This window comes from Phycodurus eques, chromosome 4, assembly GCF_024500275.1.
Source record: "Phycodurus eques isolate BA_2022a chromosome 4, UOR_Pequ_1.1, whole genome shotgun sequence".
Classification (NCBI taxonomy): Eukaryota; Metazoa; Chordata; class Actinopteri; order Syngnathiformes; family Syngnathidae; genus Phycodurus; species Phycodurus eques.
In genome coordinates this window covers 31,390,551-31,405,248 of record NC_084528.1, presented here as the reverse complement: position 1 = coordinate 31,405,248, position 14,698 = coordinate 31,390,551, and the positions used below count along the sequence as shown (strand labels likewise).

The 14,698-nt window shown below is 41.5% G+C and overlaps 1 protein-coding gene across 2 annotated transcripts in view; it reads left to right on the top strand.

Moving 5' to 3' along the window:
• Positions 1 to 14,698, top strand: part of dnah5 (dynein, axonemal, heavy chain 5) — a 53,719-nt gene that overhangs the window by 8,656 nt on the left and 30,365 nt on the right. For both annotated transcript variants that reach the window (XM_061675232.1, XM_061675231.1), the window contains exons 7-39: positions 1,191 to 1,367; positions 1,441 to 1,554; positions 1,698 to 1,805; positions 2,235 to 2,357; positions 2,461 to 2,676; positions 2,771 to 2,797; positions 2,955 to 3,062; positions 3,181 to 3,266; positions 3,468 to 3,675; positions 3,764 to 3,877; positions 3,952 to 4,158; positions 4,325 to 4,405; positions 4,660 to 4,750; positions 5,069 to 5,214; positions 5,677 to 5,854; positions 6,039 to 6,272; positions 6,402 to 6,598; positions 6,764 to 6,857; positions 6,989 to 7,131; positions 8,381 to 8,457; positions 8,570 to 8,694; positions 8,773 to 9,008; positions 9,547 to 9,765; positions 9,853 to 9,915; positions 10,016 to 10,254; positions 11,384 to 11,531; positions 11,606 to 11,698; positions 11,867 to 12,066; positions 12,190 to 12,343; positions 12,722 to 12,885; positions 12,994 to 13,150; positions 13,264 to 13,476; positions 14,247 to 14,471. In XM_061675232.1, coding sequence (XP_061531216.1) covers positions 1,191 to 1,367; positions 1,441 to 1,554; positions 1,698 to 1,805; positions 2,235 to 2,357; positions 2,461 to 2,676; positions 2,771 to 2,797; positions 2,955 to 3,062; positions 3,181 to 3,266; positions 3,468 to 3,675; positions 3,764 to 3,877; positions 3,952 to 4,158; positions 4,325 to 4,405; positions 4,660 to 4,750; positions 5,069 to 5,214; positions 5,677 to 5,854; positions 6,039 to 6,272; positions 6,402 to 6,598; positions 6,764 to 6,857; positions 6,989 to 7,131; positions 8,381 to 8,457; positions 8,570 to 8,694; positions 8,773 to 9,008; positions 9,547 to 9,765; positions 9,853 to 9,915; positions 10,016 to 10,254; positions 11,384 to 11,531; positions 11,606 to 11,698; positions 11,867 to 12,066; positions 12,190 to 12,343; positions 12,722 to 12,885; positions 12,994 to 13,150; positions 13,264 to 13,476; positions 14,247 to 14,471 — 4,965 coding nt within the window. The remainder of the gene's footprint in view (positions 1 to 1,190; positions 1,368 to 1,440; positions 1,555 to 1,697; positions 1,806 to 2,234; positions 2,358 to 2,460; positions 2,677 to 2,770; positions 2,798 to 2,954; positions 3,063 to 3,180; positions 3,267 to 3,467; positions 3,676 to 3,763; positions 3,878 to 3,951; positions 4,159 to 4,324; positions 4,406 to 4,659; positions 4,751 to 5,068; positions 5,215 to 5,676; positions 5,855 to 6,038; positions 6,273 to 6,401; positions 6,599 to 6,763; positions 6,858 to 6,988; positions 7,132 to 8,380; positions 8,458 to 8,569; positions 8,695 to 8,772; positions 9,009 to 9,546; positions 9,766 to 9,852; positions 9,916 to 10,015; positions 10,255 to 11,383; positions 11,532 to 11,605; positions 11,699 to 11,866; positions 12,067 to 12,189; positions 12,344 to 12,721; positions 12,886 to 12,993; positions 13,151 to 13,263; positions 13,477 to 14,246; positions 14,472 to 14,698) is intronic.

Genomic DNA, 14,698 nt, shown 5'->3' with positions numbered 1-14,698 from the left:
TGAGGCGACTGTCCCAAGAATTTAGTATGCATTTGAATTTAATGCAATGACTCTTTTGGGTTTTTTTTCATATAAAAAAGACAACATGCCCTAACCTTGAATTATGGTCAAATATGGTCAAAAGAAAAAGCAAATAGACATTATGCTGAACTTTACATCTCATCATGTATTACCATACTCAGGACATGAATCCATCCATCCATCCATCCATCCATCCATCCATTTTCTGCAAATGTAATCTGAAAAAGATTTCTTAAACTTGAATGGGAAATATACTTATTTAATATACTTACGACTTAAATGTTGCCACAGCTTTGTTGACAGAACCCATTGGCAGTGCAGATAGTGGGTGGCCCACTTAAATCCACTTTTGGCATAATGTTACAGACAACGTGCCTAATGGTAAAGAAATAAAAAGCTTTATTGCAACCACGAGTTGCAAAATGTACATGATTTGTTCTTCAAACTCTGCAGATACAAGTGCATAAATGATCCGAACTACTCATTAAATACATTACACTCTTGTCTGTACAGAATCATAATAACGGTAAAGACATGCAATCTGACACGTTCACCAATTCATACATAGCTCAAAAATAACATCATCTATTGTGTAAATGTAAAATGGCTGCCACATCCTGGCATTTCAGATACCTGCGGTCGGTGTATTGCAACAAAAAGGACAACTTGAGTGACATAGAAGGCCCATACGTAAAAGAAACCCACAGAACGATGCATTTGTGTTGGTTTTCATGGAAAGGCATATGAACAAATTGTTCACTGCCATTGACGGCTACAGAAGTCAAATATCCATTGTAACTGGGATGGCTGGCAGTGATGTCTGTATATCCAAAAATGTAATTAGCGTCTTCAGATGCATGTTTCAAAATCATGCAATGTCATTTGGGACCCATAATGGTGGAGACATTTTGGCATTAAAAGTATCCCAAAATATTACTTTAGAAATGTTTTTCCCCCTGACAAACAACTATTGCCTTTTGAATGATAACAACTGCCAATAATTCAAACACTCATAGGAAATTCAGTAGAACATGTCTACACCATTTTTGATCAAATGATATGAAAATGACCCCCATGGTTCGATTCAACCTCCCAACTATTAAAAACGTGAACATTTCAAAGATGACCTGTCTTTGAAAAGCTGCATCACAGATGATGTTGCGCTTTAGGTTTTAGCTGAGAGTGACCAGCTGAGAAAAGAAGCCGAAGACCTCGGCCCCCGGGCCGAGCTGAACCACTGGAAGAAACGAATGTCTCGCTTCAACTACCTTCTGGATCAGCTCAAGAGCCCTGATGTGAAGGCGGTACTGGGTGTGCTCTTGATGGCAAAATCTAAAATCATCAAGGTGAGGAGTCAGTGGCAGTACAAATAGCATTGTCATCACCTTTGTAAGCTCAATGATGATTTGCTCTGCCTAGTTGTGGCGGGAACTGGACGCCAGGATCACTGAGTCAGCCAATGAGGCCAAAGATAACGTCAAGTATCTCTACAGCTTGGAGAAGTTTTGCGATCCTCTTTACAACAGTGATCCTGTACGGCAAATAGTTTATTCGCTTTAAAGATGAGACGTTTTTTAAAAAACATATTTCCAGCACGCATATTGCGTCTTACTCAGTTTTGCATTTACAGTACTGGCATGATGATACGTACATGATGCATTTGTGTTTGGAACCAGGTATCAATGGTGGCGGCCATACCGGGTCTTATCAACGCCATCAGGATGATTCACAGCATCTCTCGCTACTACAATACGTCTGAAAAGATTACATTGCTCTTTGTTAAGGTAACAATGCAGGTTTTTACACAGCATCTATTTGAATCTTCTTACTGTGGATGTTGCCATTATTTTTTTTAAACTTTTTATCAGACCAATGTGCGCCACAGTGGACGAGTGGTTAGCACATACCCCTCATTGACACCTGATGTGTCAGGTGTCAATGTGAGTGTGAGCGGTTGTTTGTCTGTAAGCAGTATAGGAAATGGAGTGACAAAAGACCAATGGTCATCAAAATAAATCCAAATGTAAAAGGAATGTGCGTGTTTTTAATGCCTCACTTAATCAAAAAGCACATGTATATATAATAATATACATTGAAAAATACACAGAGCTTAAATAAGGTTGATTATGGATGTTTTAACACTGTAGCCCAAGATCACAAATGTTTCTTTTTATATATATATATATATATATATATATATATATATATTACAGGTAACAAACCAGATGATAACAGCCTGCAAAGGCTACATCACTAACAATGGTGAAAATTCCATCTGGGATCAGCCACAACAGATTGTAGAGGAGAAAATCAGAGCAGCCATCCACTTAAATGAGGTAGTGAGCGCAGCCTCCCCCCCCCCGTCCCAATCAAAGAAAGGTTGAGTTGAGAAAAGTGTTTGGCGCTGCCCGTAGTAGCTCATGTGTTGCATGTCTGCAGGAGTACCAGCGTTGTTTCCATAAGACCAAGGCAAAGCTCGAACACACTCCCACAGAAAGACAGTTCGACTTCAGCGAGATGTACATTTTCGGGAAGTTTGATACATTCCACCGGCGACTCAACAAGATCCTGGAAATGTTGGCCACCATTTCTACCTACTCGGCCCTTCAGGTTGCCAAAATAGAGGGACTTGAGATGGTGGCCACCAGGTTTCAAGTAAGATCAGATTGCTACATGACTGCCAAGCAAACATTTTCTCGATAATAATCTAAACTTTTTGTTTGTGCCTTTGCTGTCATGGATGAACAAGACGATAGAAATGCAGGCAAAATGGGAGGTAATGTATCATTTTGGTTGTTGAACCTTGGCCATAAATGAGTCGAATTAGAGATTAAAGATTAGACTAGTTACAGCCCCATTTTGGTTGCAGCAGAACAATAATACTGACTTTGAGCAGCCTGATGATTTGTCTAATTTAATTGTTGACGTGACAGGCCATCAAGCTGAACATGAAGACAAAACATTACAGTTTCCTTGACCAGAGAAGAACCGACTTTGATATGGACTACGAGGAATTCTGCAAAAGCACCACTGAACTTCATGTACGTTAAATATTACCACACAGTTATTTGGAGCACTTTGATTTTAGAAAAAGTATAACCTCAAATTGTAACTCTTTTTTTGTTTTGTTTTTGTTTTTTGGTGGGGCGGCTCATTTAGGAGCAGCTGAGAAATTTTATGGATTGCACTTTCAACGAAATTCAAAATACAGAACAAGCTCTTGATGTGCTTAGAAGATTTGAAAGGTAGTCCACTGTTTTTGAATTATTTTGCCCCTTGTCGTTCCCTGTTGTCATCACGCCCTTTATGAGTAAAGAAAATACCCAAAACGCTACAGAGATGTTTGACTAACGAAGAAATGCAATGACTGAGAAACCACATGACTCATGACTAATTCGACAGGCATTTATCTGATCTATTGAATCTATGTTCTGTAAATCTAATAGACTGGGTATCCCCAAGCTGGGCATCGATGAGAAGTACCAGCATGTTCTGAAGAGCTACGGCCGGGACATCGAAATGGTGTCCAACCTCTACATGAAGCAAAAACCCGACCCCCCGATTGGCCGAGACTTGCCCCCAGTCTCCGGCCGCATCATGTGGGTTCGGCAGCTGTACAGCAAAATTCAGCGTCCCATGGATCTGTTTCAACAGGTTGATTTATCATAATCGTAACAGGATTATTATTGTTAACATGTTTAAAATGACTGTCTTCACCTGTTGTCCTTTTATATCCGGATAGCACACTGGGGTTCTTTCCACACCGGAGGCTAAAAATATAATCCGGAATTACAACAGGGTAGCGACAGTTCTGCTCAAATATGAGATCCTTTACCATCAAAACTGGATGGAAAAGGTCAAGAATAGAAGGAGAAAAAAAATCCACTTTCCTTTCCTCACCACACTAACTGTACCATCTTTTGCACCCAGGTTGAGGATGCCAGGCAAGGCCTACAGGCCTCTTTGCTGGTCCGATCGACAGAGACAGGAGAGCTGCTTGTGAACTTTGACCCCGAGATTATGACGCAGATCAGAGAGGCAAACTGCATGAGCAGGAACAATTTGGAGGTCCCACCTTTTGCTGCTCAGCTGCAGCGAAAGCAGGAGACCCTTAAAAAGAACATCAACAATTTACAGGTTGCAACCAGCTCACACGTTTTCACAATCAGAATCATCCTTTTTTGCCAAGTATGTCCAATGAAAAGGGACATCTTGTTAGGTGACATTGTGTGCTTAAAGTTGACAAACGTGATTATGGCACTCACTGTGAGTGGATAAAATGTTCATCCCTTTCCTTTTTCAGTTGATGTTGAGTGAGAATGCCAGAATCCGTGGGAAAATTCAGAATGCCTTTGAAAACTTGGCCATGCCACATGTAGCTAAGGTAAGGTTGTGTGCGTGTGTGAGATTTATGGCAATCTCTATTTGGATTTAACCCATTATATCTTCACTTAATTTTTGAAGCTGTAAGATTATAATGACTTAAGAGAGAACTCTAAGCATTTATGCTGTGATTTAAATGTCAGCATGTTTTTGAAACACACTAATTTAGCTTGTCTGACCATGCGCGTGAAGCCACGAACGTACAGTATACGACACAAGCACCGTGCGTCAAATTATTTCTGATAAACGTGACAGGTGGATGAGGCAATACAGCCGGGGTTGACCTCCCTCAACTGGAGATCAATGAACATCGACAATTACCTCAGTACCATCGACAAATCCTTGGGTAAGGTAAAATAACACAATCATCCTGTAACATCAAGTTGTGACTTTTTAATTACAAGTCAAGTTAGACAAGTTACAAGTTAGATTACAAGTCAGCGAATGTGCTAAAATCAAGTTATCGTGCCACGATGTGCATTTTCCTACTGCATACGGTCACTGATAATTCATATACAGCCTCTTGACCCATCTTTTCTATGTAATGAGTTACCATTATTTTCTTTGGATCTGGTGGCTGCTCGTTCCCCCGTCACTCCACACGCTTCCCGTCCTCTCATTGACTGCTCGTCATCGTCCTTGCTGCCTGCCTTCTCTCGCCCAGAGGATCTGGAGCTGTTGATGGATAGAGTGAATGACCTGGCAGAGTTCAGGATAGATGCGGTGTTGCAGGAGATGAGCACGTGCACGCTGTGCATTCTCCCAGAAGATGAACCGGTTACCTGCGAGGACTTTGTTAAGACCACCAGGGTAAATGCACAAACAGTGGTAAATAGAATAAACGGCAGCATAAAGTAAGACCGAATAAATTCATTGCATAAGCTAAAACCTGATGAAAAACATACTGTACTAACAACAAAACATTAATTAAAAGTACATTTACTCAGAGAAAATGATGTCAGGAAACATTTTCCACTAATGATGCAGTCAATAACATTTTAAGATTAGCAGGCATAAATAATGAAGTTTTTCATGTGATACTGTACATCATCAGTGTGGTAGTTAAACTATTCATTATCACGGGACACTATCTCTTGATACCACGCAAGCATGTACTTTTATTGCAGTTTTTCCTCCTGTGAATTAAATGAAAGGAAACCACTGCTGAATGAAATAATGAGCGAACGAACCCCACTGAATTCAGCGTTGAGGAGCTAATGCTGGGCCGCCATTGTCAGCGCCTTCTCGTGTGTTTACCGTCTGTGTGTATAGGACTTGTGCATAAAGCAAGCCCAGAGTCTGCACACCAGGAGCCTGCAGGTGGAGGAAGCGGCTAATGAACTGATCAACATGCTGCTGGAGTTTGAGCACAATCAAGGAGAGGACGGTGAAAAGATGGAAGAAGAAATCGGCCCTCAGAGGAAAACAGAAGACAGTGTCGACAGGGAAGGTATTAGCACTCCATTCTGTGAAAAAACAGGAAAGCGCAATATGATGATGAGCAAAAAAAAGCCGTATGAAAAATGAAAGAGCATTACTAATAAGCTCATTAAGATAGCAATAGCATTATAATGCTTCTCGCATGTCTTTGTGCAACTGGTGACCCTGTACAACGGATGTTGAGGGCCTCTCAGAAGCCCGACACTTCTCTAGAAACACCTTGCTACCTCCTGCCAGTGCCGGGCCGGCTTCCCCCTTGGTGAGGAGGAAGAGGAAGAGGGACCTGATGCAAGCGATGGAGGTGGAAGCCCGGGAGCTGCTGTCACATTTCGACCAGCGCAACGTAGACGCTTTGCTCAAACTGACACGCAACACCTTAGAGGTACTACGCAAGCGCATCCAGACCTCCCCGCTTGCACATTTCACAGGTGGGCTTTTGCTTTTAGTATTTTTCCATGCTGTAACATAATCTACATTCATGAGGTCATGAGCGCAAAAATGTCACTTTTCAACGGCGTCAAATTGCACTAGCGAGGATCTCTTCTCTTGTCCTTTAGGCGAGAATGACTCACCAAGACGTGGGAGGAGCAACGACCAGCAGGCAATCTTCAGAATCAATGTGACCCTCTCCATCCCAAACATTGCCATCGTTCCGACTCTGGAGGACGTACAGCAGGCATTGAATAGGGCTGTAGAGTGTGTGGTCAGTGTTAGCAAAGGCGTTGGCCAGTGGAACAAAGAAAGAATCTCAAAGGTGTGTTTGTTCGTACAAGGCAGGTAGCAATAAGTTATCTGCAAGTGTGAACTCATACAATCACAGACAATTTTGCTTAACTTCTCTGATGACACAAATGTTCAAGCGCTCCACAAATTGAGCGAGACTTGCTAAAAACATCATTTTTTGGGGGTTCATTTGCAGAGAAAAATGAATGAAAGGCGAATAGAAGCATTGAAACCAGACAGTTCTGAAAGTGAATCAGAAGATGGAACAACAACCTACCGGAGTCTTGCTGGTACAGCACAGGAAATCTTGTCGTTCGTTGTTCCATTTGCCGACCCCAGAACAATAATCGCTAATTAAAGTTCATTTACGTCTTCAACAAATGAATTAATATTAAGAACAATTGTAACTCCTACCTTTTAGACGGCAGCGCCTCAGACATATCACCGAATGCGAGCCAAGCCATTCCTTTGCAAGCCACAAACAACTACAAGAGTGTTTCTGAGAACAAGGAGATTGTCAAACTGGTTTCTGTCCTTGGCACATCCATTGTCTCCAACAGAAAGGTATCCCTCGTTTCACATCAACAGGAACATATCATTGAAAGATACTTTCTAAATCAGAAAATCGTTGCAAGTTTGTTCCCCATTCCTTATGTTATCCTTCTGTTTTATCATTATGAAAAATAATAATACAAATAATACATCTAATTTGCATAGTGCTTAGATATATTCAGGACATAATATTTATATTTTCACGGGCAGTGGTAACTTATCTGTTAGGAACTCTGAGACCTTTGGACAAACAAAAAAAAAAAAATCAAACAAACTAGAGTTTGGAGTAGTTGGGAGAATGCTCATCTGCTTCCTGACCACTGTTGAAGCACCAATGTACAGGGCACCACCCACCCCACCACACCCCCCAACACACTTTGATTCAGTTAACCGCCTTTAATGCTCACCTAGGCCCACTGACTGCCCAACGGCCGTAATGCGGCCCTCCTAAATTATGGCAACTGTTGAATGTTGGCATATTATAAATTAATAAAATGCCAACATTCAACAGCGTCATATCTGCGTCACTTTACTTTTTTTCACTTGCAAAGAGCTTTTCTGCTTTTTAATATGTTGCTGGCAGCTTGGAGTTTTCTATTAAAGCACAAAGCGCCGACAATTACAATAATTGCAGTCATTTGTTTTTATTCGCTTCTATCTTGCTCAACAAATGTGTTAGCAACTCGCCAGGTTCGTGTCGCATGGAAGCTTGGGTACCACTGATCTCTCCCCTTTTTTTTTTTTTTTTTTTTAAACTCCAAACATGCGTTCAGTCACAAGCACAGTATTCTCATGAAATTACCTTTATTTCATACAGAATTAAAAAAAAAATAATGCTCTCCTTGAAAGTGTAATGTGTTAGACGGAGCATTGTCCACGTCCCATGACGACACATCTGCGACGTAAGGTATTTTCATGTAATTAAAGTGTGCTATATTTTTTCACATGGATTTCTATGACATTCACAAGTGTCAGGAAAGCTCCACTCTCCATGATTTACAGCCAGCCTCAAAATTTCACGAGTCACACAATTCCAGGTTACGCACAGTGGGTGTATCAGAAATTTGGACAGGAGAATGTGCGTAACTGGTGCTCAAACCAGTCATGTTACAAAAAGACACAAGAACGGGAGAATATGGCCGAATGTTTACAATACAAATGTATATACAGCAGACTGTAACTTGGATTCTCTCATCATAATTAGGATAACAAATAATTATATTGTGCCGAATGCTTTCACTTTCCATGTTTGGTTGTGCAGGAGGTGACGCAAGCGCTAGATCGTTTCAGCGGTTACCATCACATTTGGAGAAAGGACCGTGGCGTCACCATGCAAAAGTATGACCATTGGAATGACCAATTTCTATTGGCGATACAACCACTTTACTCATTGGCAGGTGAAGTACTTTATAACGAGTATATGATAGGGATTTGCTTTTTTTTCCTCCAGGTTCCTTCAGGGTAGTCCATTATTGTCTGAGTTTGAGAGCCAGATTCTCTATTATCGAGACTTGCAGCTGGAAATAAATTCAGAACCTGAGTGCATCACTGTTGGGGCATTGGCTCTATTTACGGGTGAGATTACTTAGACGTTTATGCTGACTGCACTCCCAATTAACCAATATAATGAGTAGTGTTGTTTTCTGTTCTAAGTGGATCTGAAGATGTCTCTCACTGCTGAAACTAAGAACTGGATGGTGGACTACGGGCAGTACTGTAACAGGAAATATCGTTCCGAGATGGACCAGATCTTCAATTTCGTTGATGAAGCAGGGAAGAAACTGAATCGGCAGATTAAAGACCTGGATGACATTCGCATTGCCATGGCAGCGTTCAAGGAGATCAGAGAAAGCCAAATAGCCATTGACTTTCAAGTTGGTCCCATTGAGGTAAAGCAGACAATTATTAGACTGCAGTTAACTGCCCATCCATATGCAAATCAACACAGGAAGAAAAGGAGCTTGTGGTTCAGTATTTGAATATTTCACACTTTTTTTCTGGTTTCACAGTTTATTTAGATGAGAAATTGGCTAATGTACAGTAAGTGGAGAGAAATAAAATTTCCAGCTGTAGTTCAGTTCAACATATGGCTATTAATATATAGTATATACACTAAATGGTTGAAGAAAATGTGCAGCCGTTTACAGATTCCACACTTTGTGAAACGTTTTCCAAAGAGTGTGTGTGAACTTTGATCCAACCACATGGAAGAACATTTGTGATGTCAGAGGTCACTCTTGTTGGACAAGGTGGCTTGAGTCCTTTCTAGTTCATCCGAAAGGTGATGGTGTTGAGGTCAGGGCTCGGTGGAGGCCCTTACTTCATGCACTGGGGAATGGTCCAGCTGGAATAGAGGATTCCACTTCCACAAACAAAAGGTATTATTCTTTATTTCCTTGAAAAGCCGACTCCTCCACTCTCTTGCAGGAGTCGTACAGCATACTTCACAAATACGACCTCTCAGTGGTCAAAGAAGAAGCGGACAAAGTGGACACACTCCGCTACATGTGGGAGAAGTTGTTGCTGCGGAGCACAGAGGTGCAGAACGAACTGATTGCCTTGCAGCCGAAATTCAGAGGTGAACTATTCACCAATGTGCAGATTTTCGTGGAAGACTGTCAACAGTTTTACGCAGACTATGACAAGGTAGACCAATATACACGCTAATACTATTTGAAATGATTCACTTAAGATAATAGTACTCAACATTGACTTTCTTTTTCCCTATGCCAGGATGGTCCAATGGTGGTGGGATTAGCTCCTCAGGATGCCAGCGATAGACTTATCATGTACCAGGCACGACGGCAGTTGACGTTATCCATATAAATTACTGTTACAATCGTCAGTGACCGTCATTGATGATTAAATTACCACTCTGCTTTCCTCCTCCCCTCAGAATCGATTTGATAACTTGTTCAGAAAGTACATCACCTACACAGGCGGTGAGGAGCTTTTTGGACTTCCTGTTACCCAGCATCCTCAGCTCTTAGAAATTAGAAAGCAGCTGTCCTTACTGCAGAAGTTGTACGGCCTCTACAACAATGTCATGGAAACCGTTAACGGGTACAACGACATACTTTGGGCTGACTCGCACATTGAGAAAATCAATAATGATCTCCTGGACTTTCAAACGAGGTGAGAAAAGTAATTTGCCATGAGAGGATTAAAATGATAAGTATGAAACCTTACGAATTTACCGTACATCACCATTTGGTACACTTTCACAGCCTAATAAGATGCAATGTATACAAAATTCTTCATTTACAAATGTAATAATGCTCAGTGTCTTTGAGTATTAGTCATTAAAGGGCAGGACCCATGAGTACAAAGTTTTGGCACCACTTGATAATTCTTTCTAAACGTAATAACTGCACAGCAGGAAACAGTCTTGAATGAATTTTGGAGTAGCTTGCAAACACAAACTGATCTCCAACCAGCTCTTCCCTTGTCCTGGGCGGGATTGCTTCCTCTTAGTTAGGAAGGCCGAGAGGTAGTAAGCAGGCTGACGGATAGAGAGGGTGAAGGCGAACTTTTACTAGGGCAAAGGTAACGAGGGAACCTCAGGAACAACCAAGGTTGGAATCGGGTAGCCAACCCGGAAGCGAACGCTGGAATATCGGGCATGACACGAAGACGATCTGGGGAAGCCGAAGTGGCGTAAGGCTGCTTATAAGCCTGCTGGGTAACGAGCCTGGTTGGCTGATGAGCTGAGTTGTGGCCAGGAGTCGAGTGGAAAATTCCACCACAGCTGTAGGGCCAGGCCGAATTGATTGTGACATCTTGCAGCCTTTTGTCACAGAAATGAATTGACTGTCGATCTGAAGAAAGTAAAATTAGAACAACTGCCTCGGGGAAATAACAAATACTGGAAAGCAATTAACTGTTTTATAACCTCTGTATATAAATCTGTTTTATTAAATAGTTCACTACATTAAGGCTGTATTTATTTCAATTCACCATCAACACTTATCCCTTCAATTTGTCCTGTGTGAGTGTTTAATCGGTGGAGACGAAGACCATTTTATCTTGAAGTATTTGTCTTTACATCTTTTACATCTGTACATCTGTTGCCAAACAATTCTAACTAGTTATTCTTTTCTCAGGCTGGATGCTAATGTGACCTTTCACCTTAAGAAATGAATTGATATGCTTAGATAGGGATAAGAAGATGGCACTGTACACACTATTGGATACTGATCGACGATGGCGTTCTGAGGCACACACATTGTAGCTTACGTAGCTTGGCAACGTTTTATAACTTCAGATGTCGCAAGCTGCCTCGGGCTCTCAAGGAGTGGCAAGCCTTCCTGGAACTGAAGAAAATAATCGATGAATTCAACGAGTGCTGCCCCCTATTGGAGCTAATGGCCAACAAGGCCATGATGACGCGGCACTGGAAGAGAATTAGCGAGGTCAGTGAGACAACGTCAAGCAGTAACCACGTGACACTCGCTGATGTTCACCAGCCCTCTGGTTATGTGAGCAGGTGACAGGACATACATTTGAGGTCGAGACGGATACTTTCAAGCTACGTAGTATTATGGAGGCTCCTCTTCTCAAGTACAAAGAGGAGATTGAGGTAAGACTCATAGTCTGGTCCAAGATAGTGCAAATATTTTGTTCAATTAATTGAAGATTCTACTGTTAATTGATCAGACGGTGTAAGTTTGAATGATTGACTGTCGCTGTTTCAGCCCTGTGGTATAGAAATAGTGTGTTTTTAATCATGTCGGGTTGCCCGATGCAGGATATTTGCATCAGTGCAGTGAAAGAGCGCGACATCGAGCAGAAGCTGAAGCAAGTTATTGCAGAGTGGGACAACAAGACTTTGACATTTGCCAACTTCAAATCCCGTGGGGAGCTCTTACTGAGAGGAGACAGCACATCAGAAATTATTGCCAGTATGGAGGACAGCCTAATGATTTTAGGATCTCTTCTTAGCAACAGGTATGGTTTTATCATTAGCCAGTACTGTATTCCAAAGTACCAGATCATCCTATTTTTGTATTTATCACAACAATAGTATTCGCTAAATGTGGATCCAGGAGGATGATGTTCTCTGCTTTCCAGGTACAACAGCCCATTTAAAGCCCAGATACAGAAATGGGTTCTGAATCTGTCCAACACAACCGACATCATAGAAAATTGGATGACTGTCCAGAACCTTTGGATCTACCTGGAGGCTGTGTTTGTGGGCGGGGACATCGCTAAACAGCTTCCAAAGGTAGTCCAATAGTTAATTATTCCCAGTGCCTCAAAAATCCTGGACAGTAGCTGAAATGAAATGTCATTAAACATACATATGGATCTCTAAAATCCTTACACATAACAAGCTCTTTTATGTCATTAGGCTAAGAGGTCTACTTGCGAATATATTTGACAAGTATATTAGACATTACAGAAGTGAAGTTATAAACTTATTTAATACAGTAGCTAAAGCTGTCGTAGACTCATAAACATGATTAATGGCATTCATATATACAATTACAATCAAAGTCTCCAAATACCAGATGAATGTGTTCTAAGTTTGGATTTGCAGTCAAGTGCCAGTGCGACCCAAATTGAAAAACAAAACAAAAACCATGTAATCATTGCCCACTAGGAAGCAAAGCGTTTCTCCAACATTGACAAATCTTGGGTGAAGATCATGACGCGGGCCCACGACATGCCCAACGTGATCCAGTCCTGCGTTGGAGATGAGACAATGGGACAGCTGCTTCCTCACCTCCTGGAGCAGCTCGAGATCTGCCAGAAATCTCTCACAGGGTGAGAACCATATTAGCAAGTCCAACCTCGAACAGTATTGGCATTTGCAAGTGTATGTGAGCGTGCGCGTGTGTATGTGTTCCACTGTTACAATTCACGCTACAACAGTTATTTGGAGAAGAAGCGTCTGCTGTTTCCTCGCTTCTTCTTTGTCTCTGACCCGGCCCTGCTTGAGATCCTGGGTCAGGCCTCGGACTCCCACACCATCCAAGCACACCTTCTGAATGTCTTCGACAACATCAAATCTGTCAGATTCCATGACAAGGTGAACTTTTGGGAATCTTTTTGAAGTGAAGCAAAATATTATATCTGGATATATACACGAAGGGAGCAGAAGGCTAATAGAATTTCCCTTTCTCACTGCATCACTCTCTGCAGGTATATGACCGCATCCTGGCTGTATCATCTCGGGAGGGGGAGACTATGGAGCTGGATCGACCGGTCACAGCAGAAGGGAATGTTGAGGTTTGGCTCAGCGCCCTCCTGAAGGAATCCCAGAGGTCTTTGCACATGATCGTCCGGCAGGCTGTCCTGGCCATCCAGGAATCTGGCTTCCAGCTTATCGATTTTCTCAACTCCTTTCCTGCTCAAGTGAGTCAAGGGAAGCCATCATTTCATGTATTCATTGTTAGACTAACTGTTGGATCACAGTTGTATGAGGGAGTTAAGAAATATTTCATTTTTTCCCCCCTTACTGTCTCAACCATTAGTTGTGACGTGAAATGTGCTTTTTTTCGCCACTATGGTAAATAGAAATCAATAATGGTCATAGAATATATTTGACGAACAAACTGAGATAAAGTTAGCTATATCTTCATATTCCAGTAGAAATCAAAAACCTTTTGATTAGTTTTTAGGGAATGAGCGCCCACAGGGTAGAAAAATCGAATTAGAGTTAGCCGAAAAGGCAGATTGTAAAAACACAACAGTCTGACACAAGGTGCAATTTGGCAGGGACAGCCATTGTAACATACATTTAGTCGAGTGATAAGAGGAAGTTCACCATTTGATAGAAATGTGATTAATCAATGGTTAACTTACTCAGCACACTACAAAATATAATGTTTGCTGAAAAGCAAAATAAAGAGCAAAAGTTCGAGAGATTAAAAAATATCTATATTTTCCTCGTGCACAAAATCGGAACTATGCTGAGCCACGGCCCAAAAACCGCAGGTACCCTGCCTTGTTTCACTTCTAATATACACTCGATACTGTAAATAGGAGAAGAGGGGGAAATTCAGTCAGACACAGATTAGACAAATTCAGGTGTGTAATGACACAAGGAAAGAACAAAAAGGACAATGGAAATGAGCTAAAAATAAAAGCCCAAGTTGACCATGAGCTGTTGATGTTTTGTTCAGGTGGGCTTGCTGGGCATCCAGATGATTTGGACAAGGGATTCTGAGGACGCTCTCACGAATGCCCGATACGATCGTCGTATTATGGCCAAAACCAATCAAATATTTTTGGATCTGCTCAATACTTTGATCGATATGACCACAAGAGACCTGAGTGCAATTGATCGGACCAAATACGAGACGCTCATCACTATCCATGTTCACCAGAGGGACATATTTGATGACCTTGTAAGTACGGGTATGAACATTTAAGCGAGAAATGCGGTTTCTACAATGTTTTACTGAAGCGAGCGTTATAATTTTTTTAGCTATGTCTAATAAGAAACAGTTCATTTTGGTAAAACCCTTTTTTAAGCAACAGGCAAGGCTCTGGCTTTCAAAACAACATTATTTGAAAAGAGTATGGTCAGAGAAAAACATATTCAGCCTTTTATTTGATTAATTCTATTTTTTCC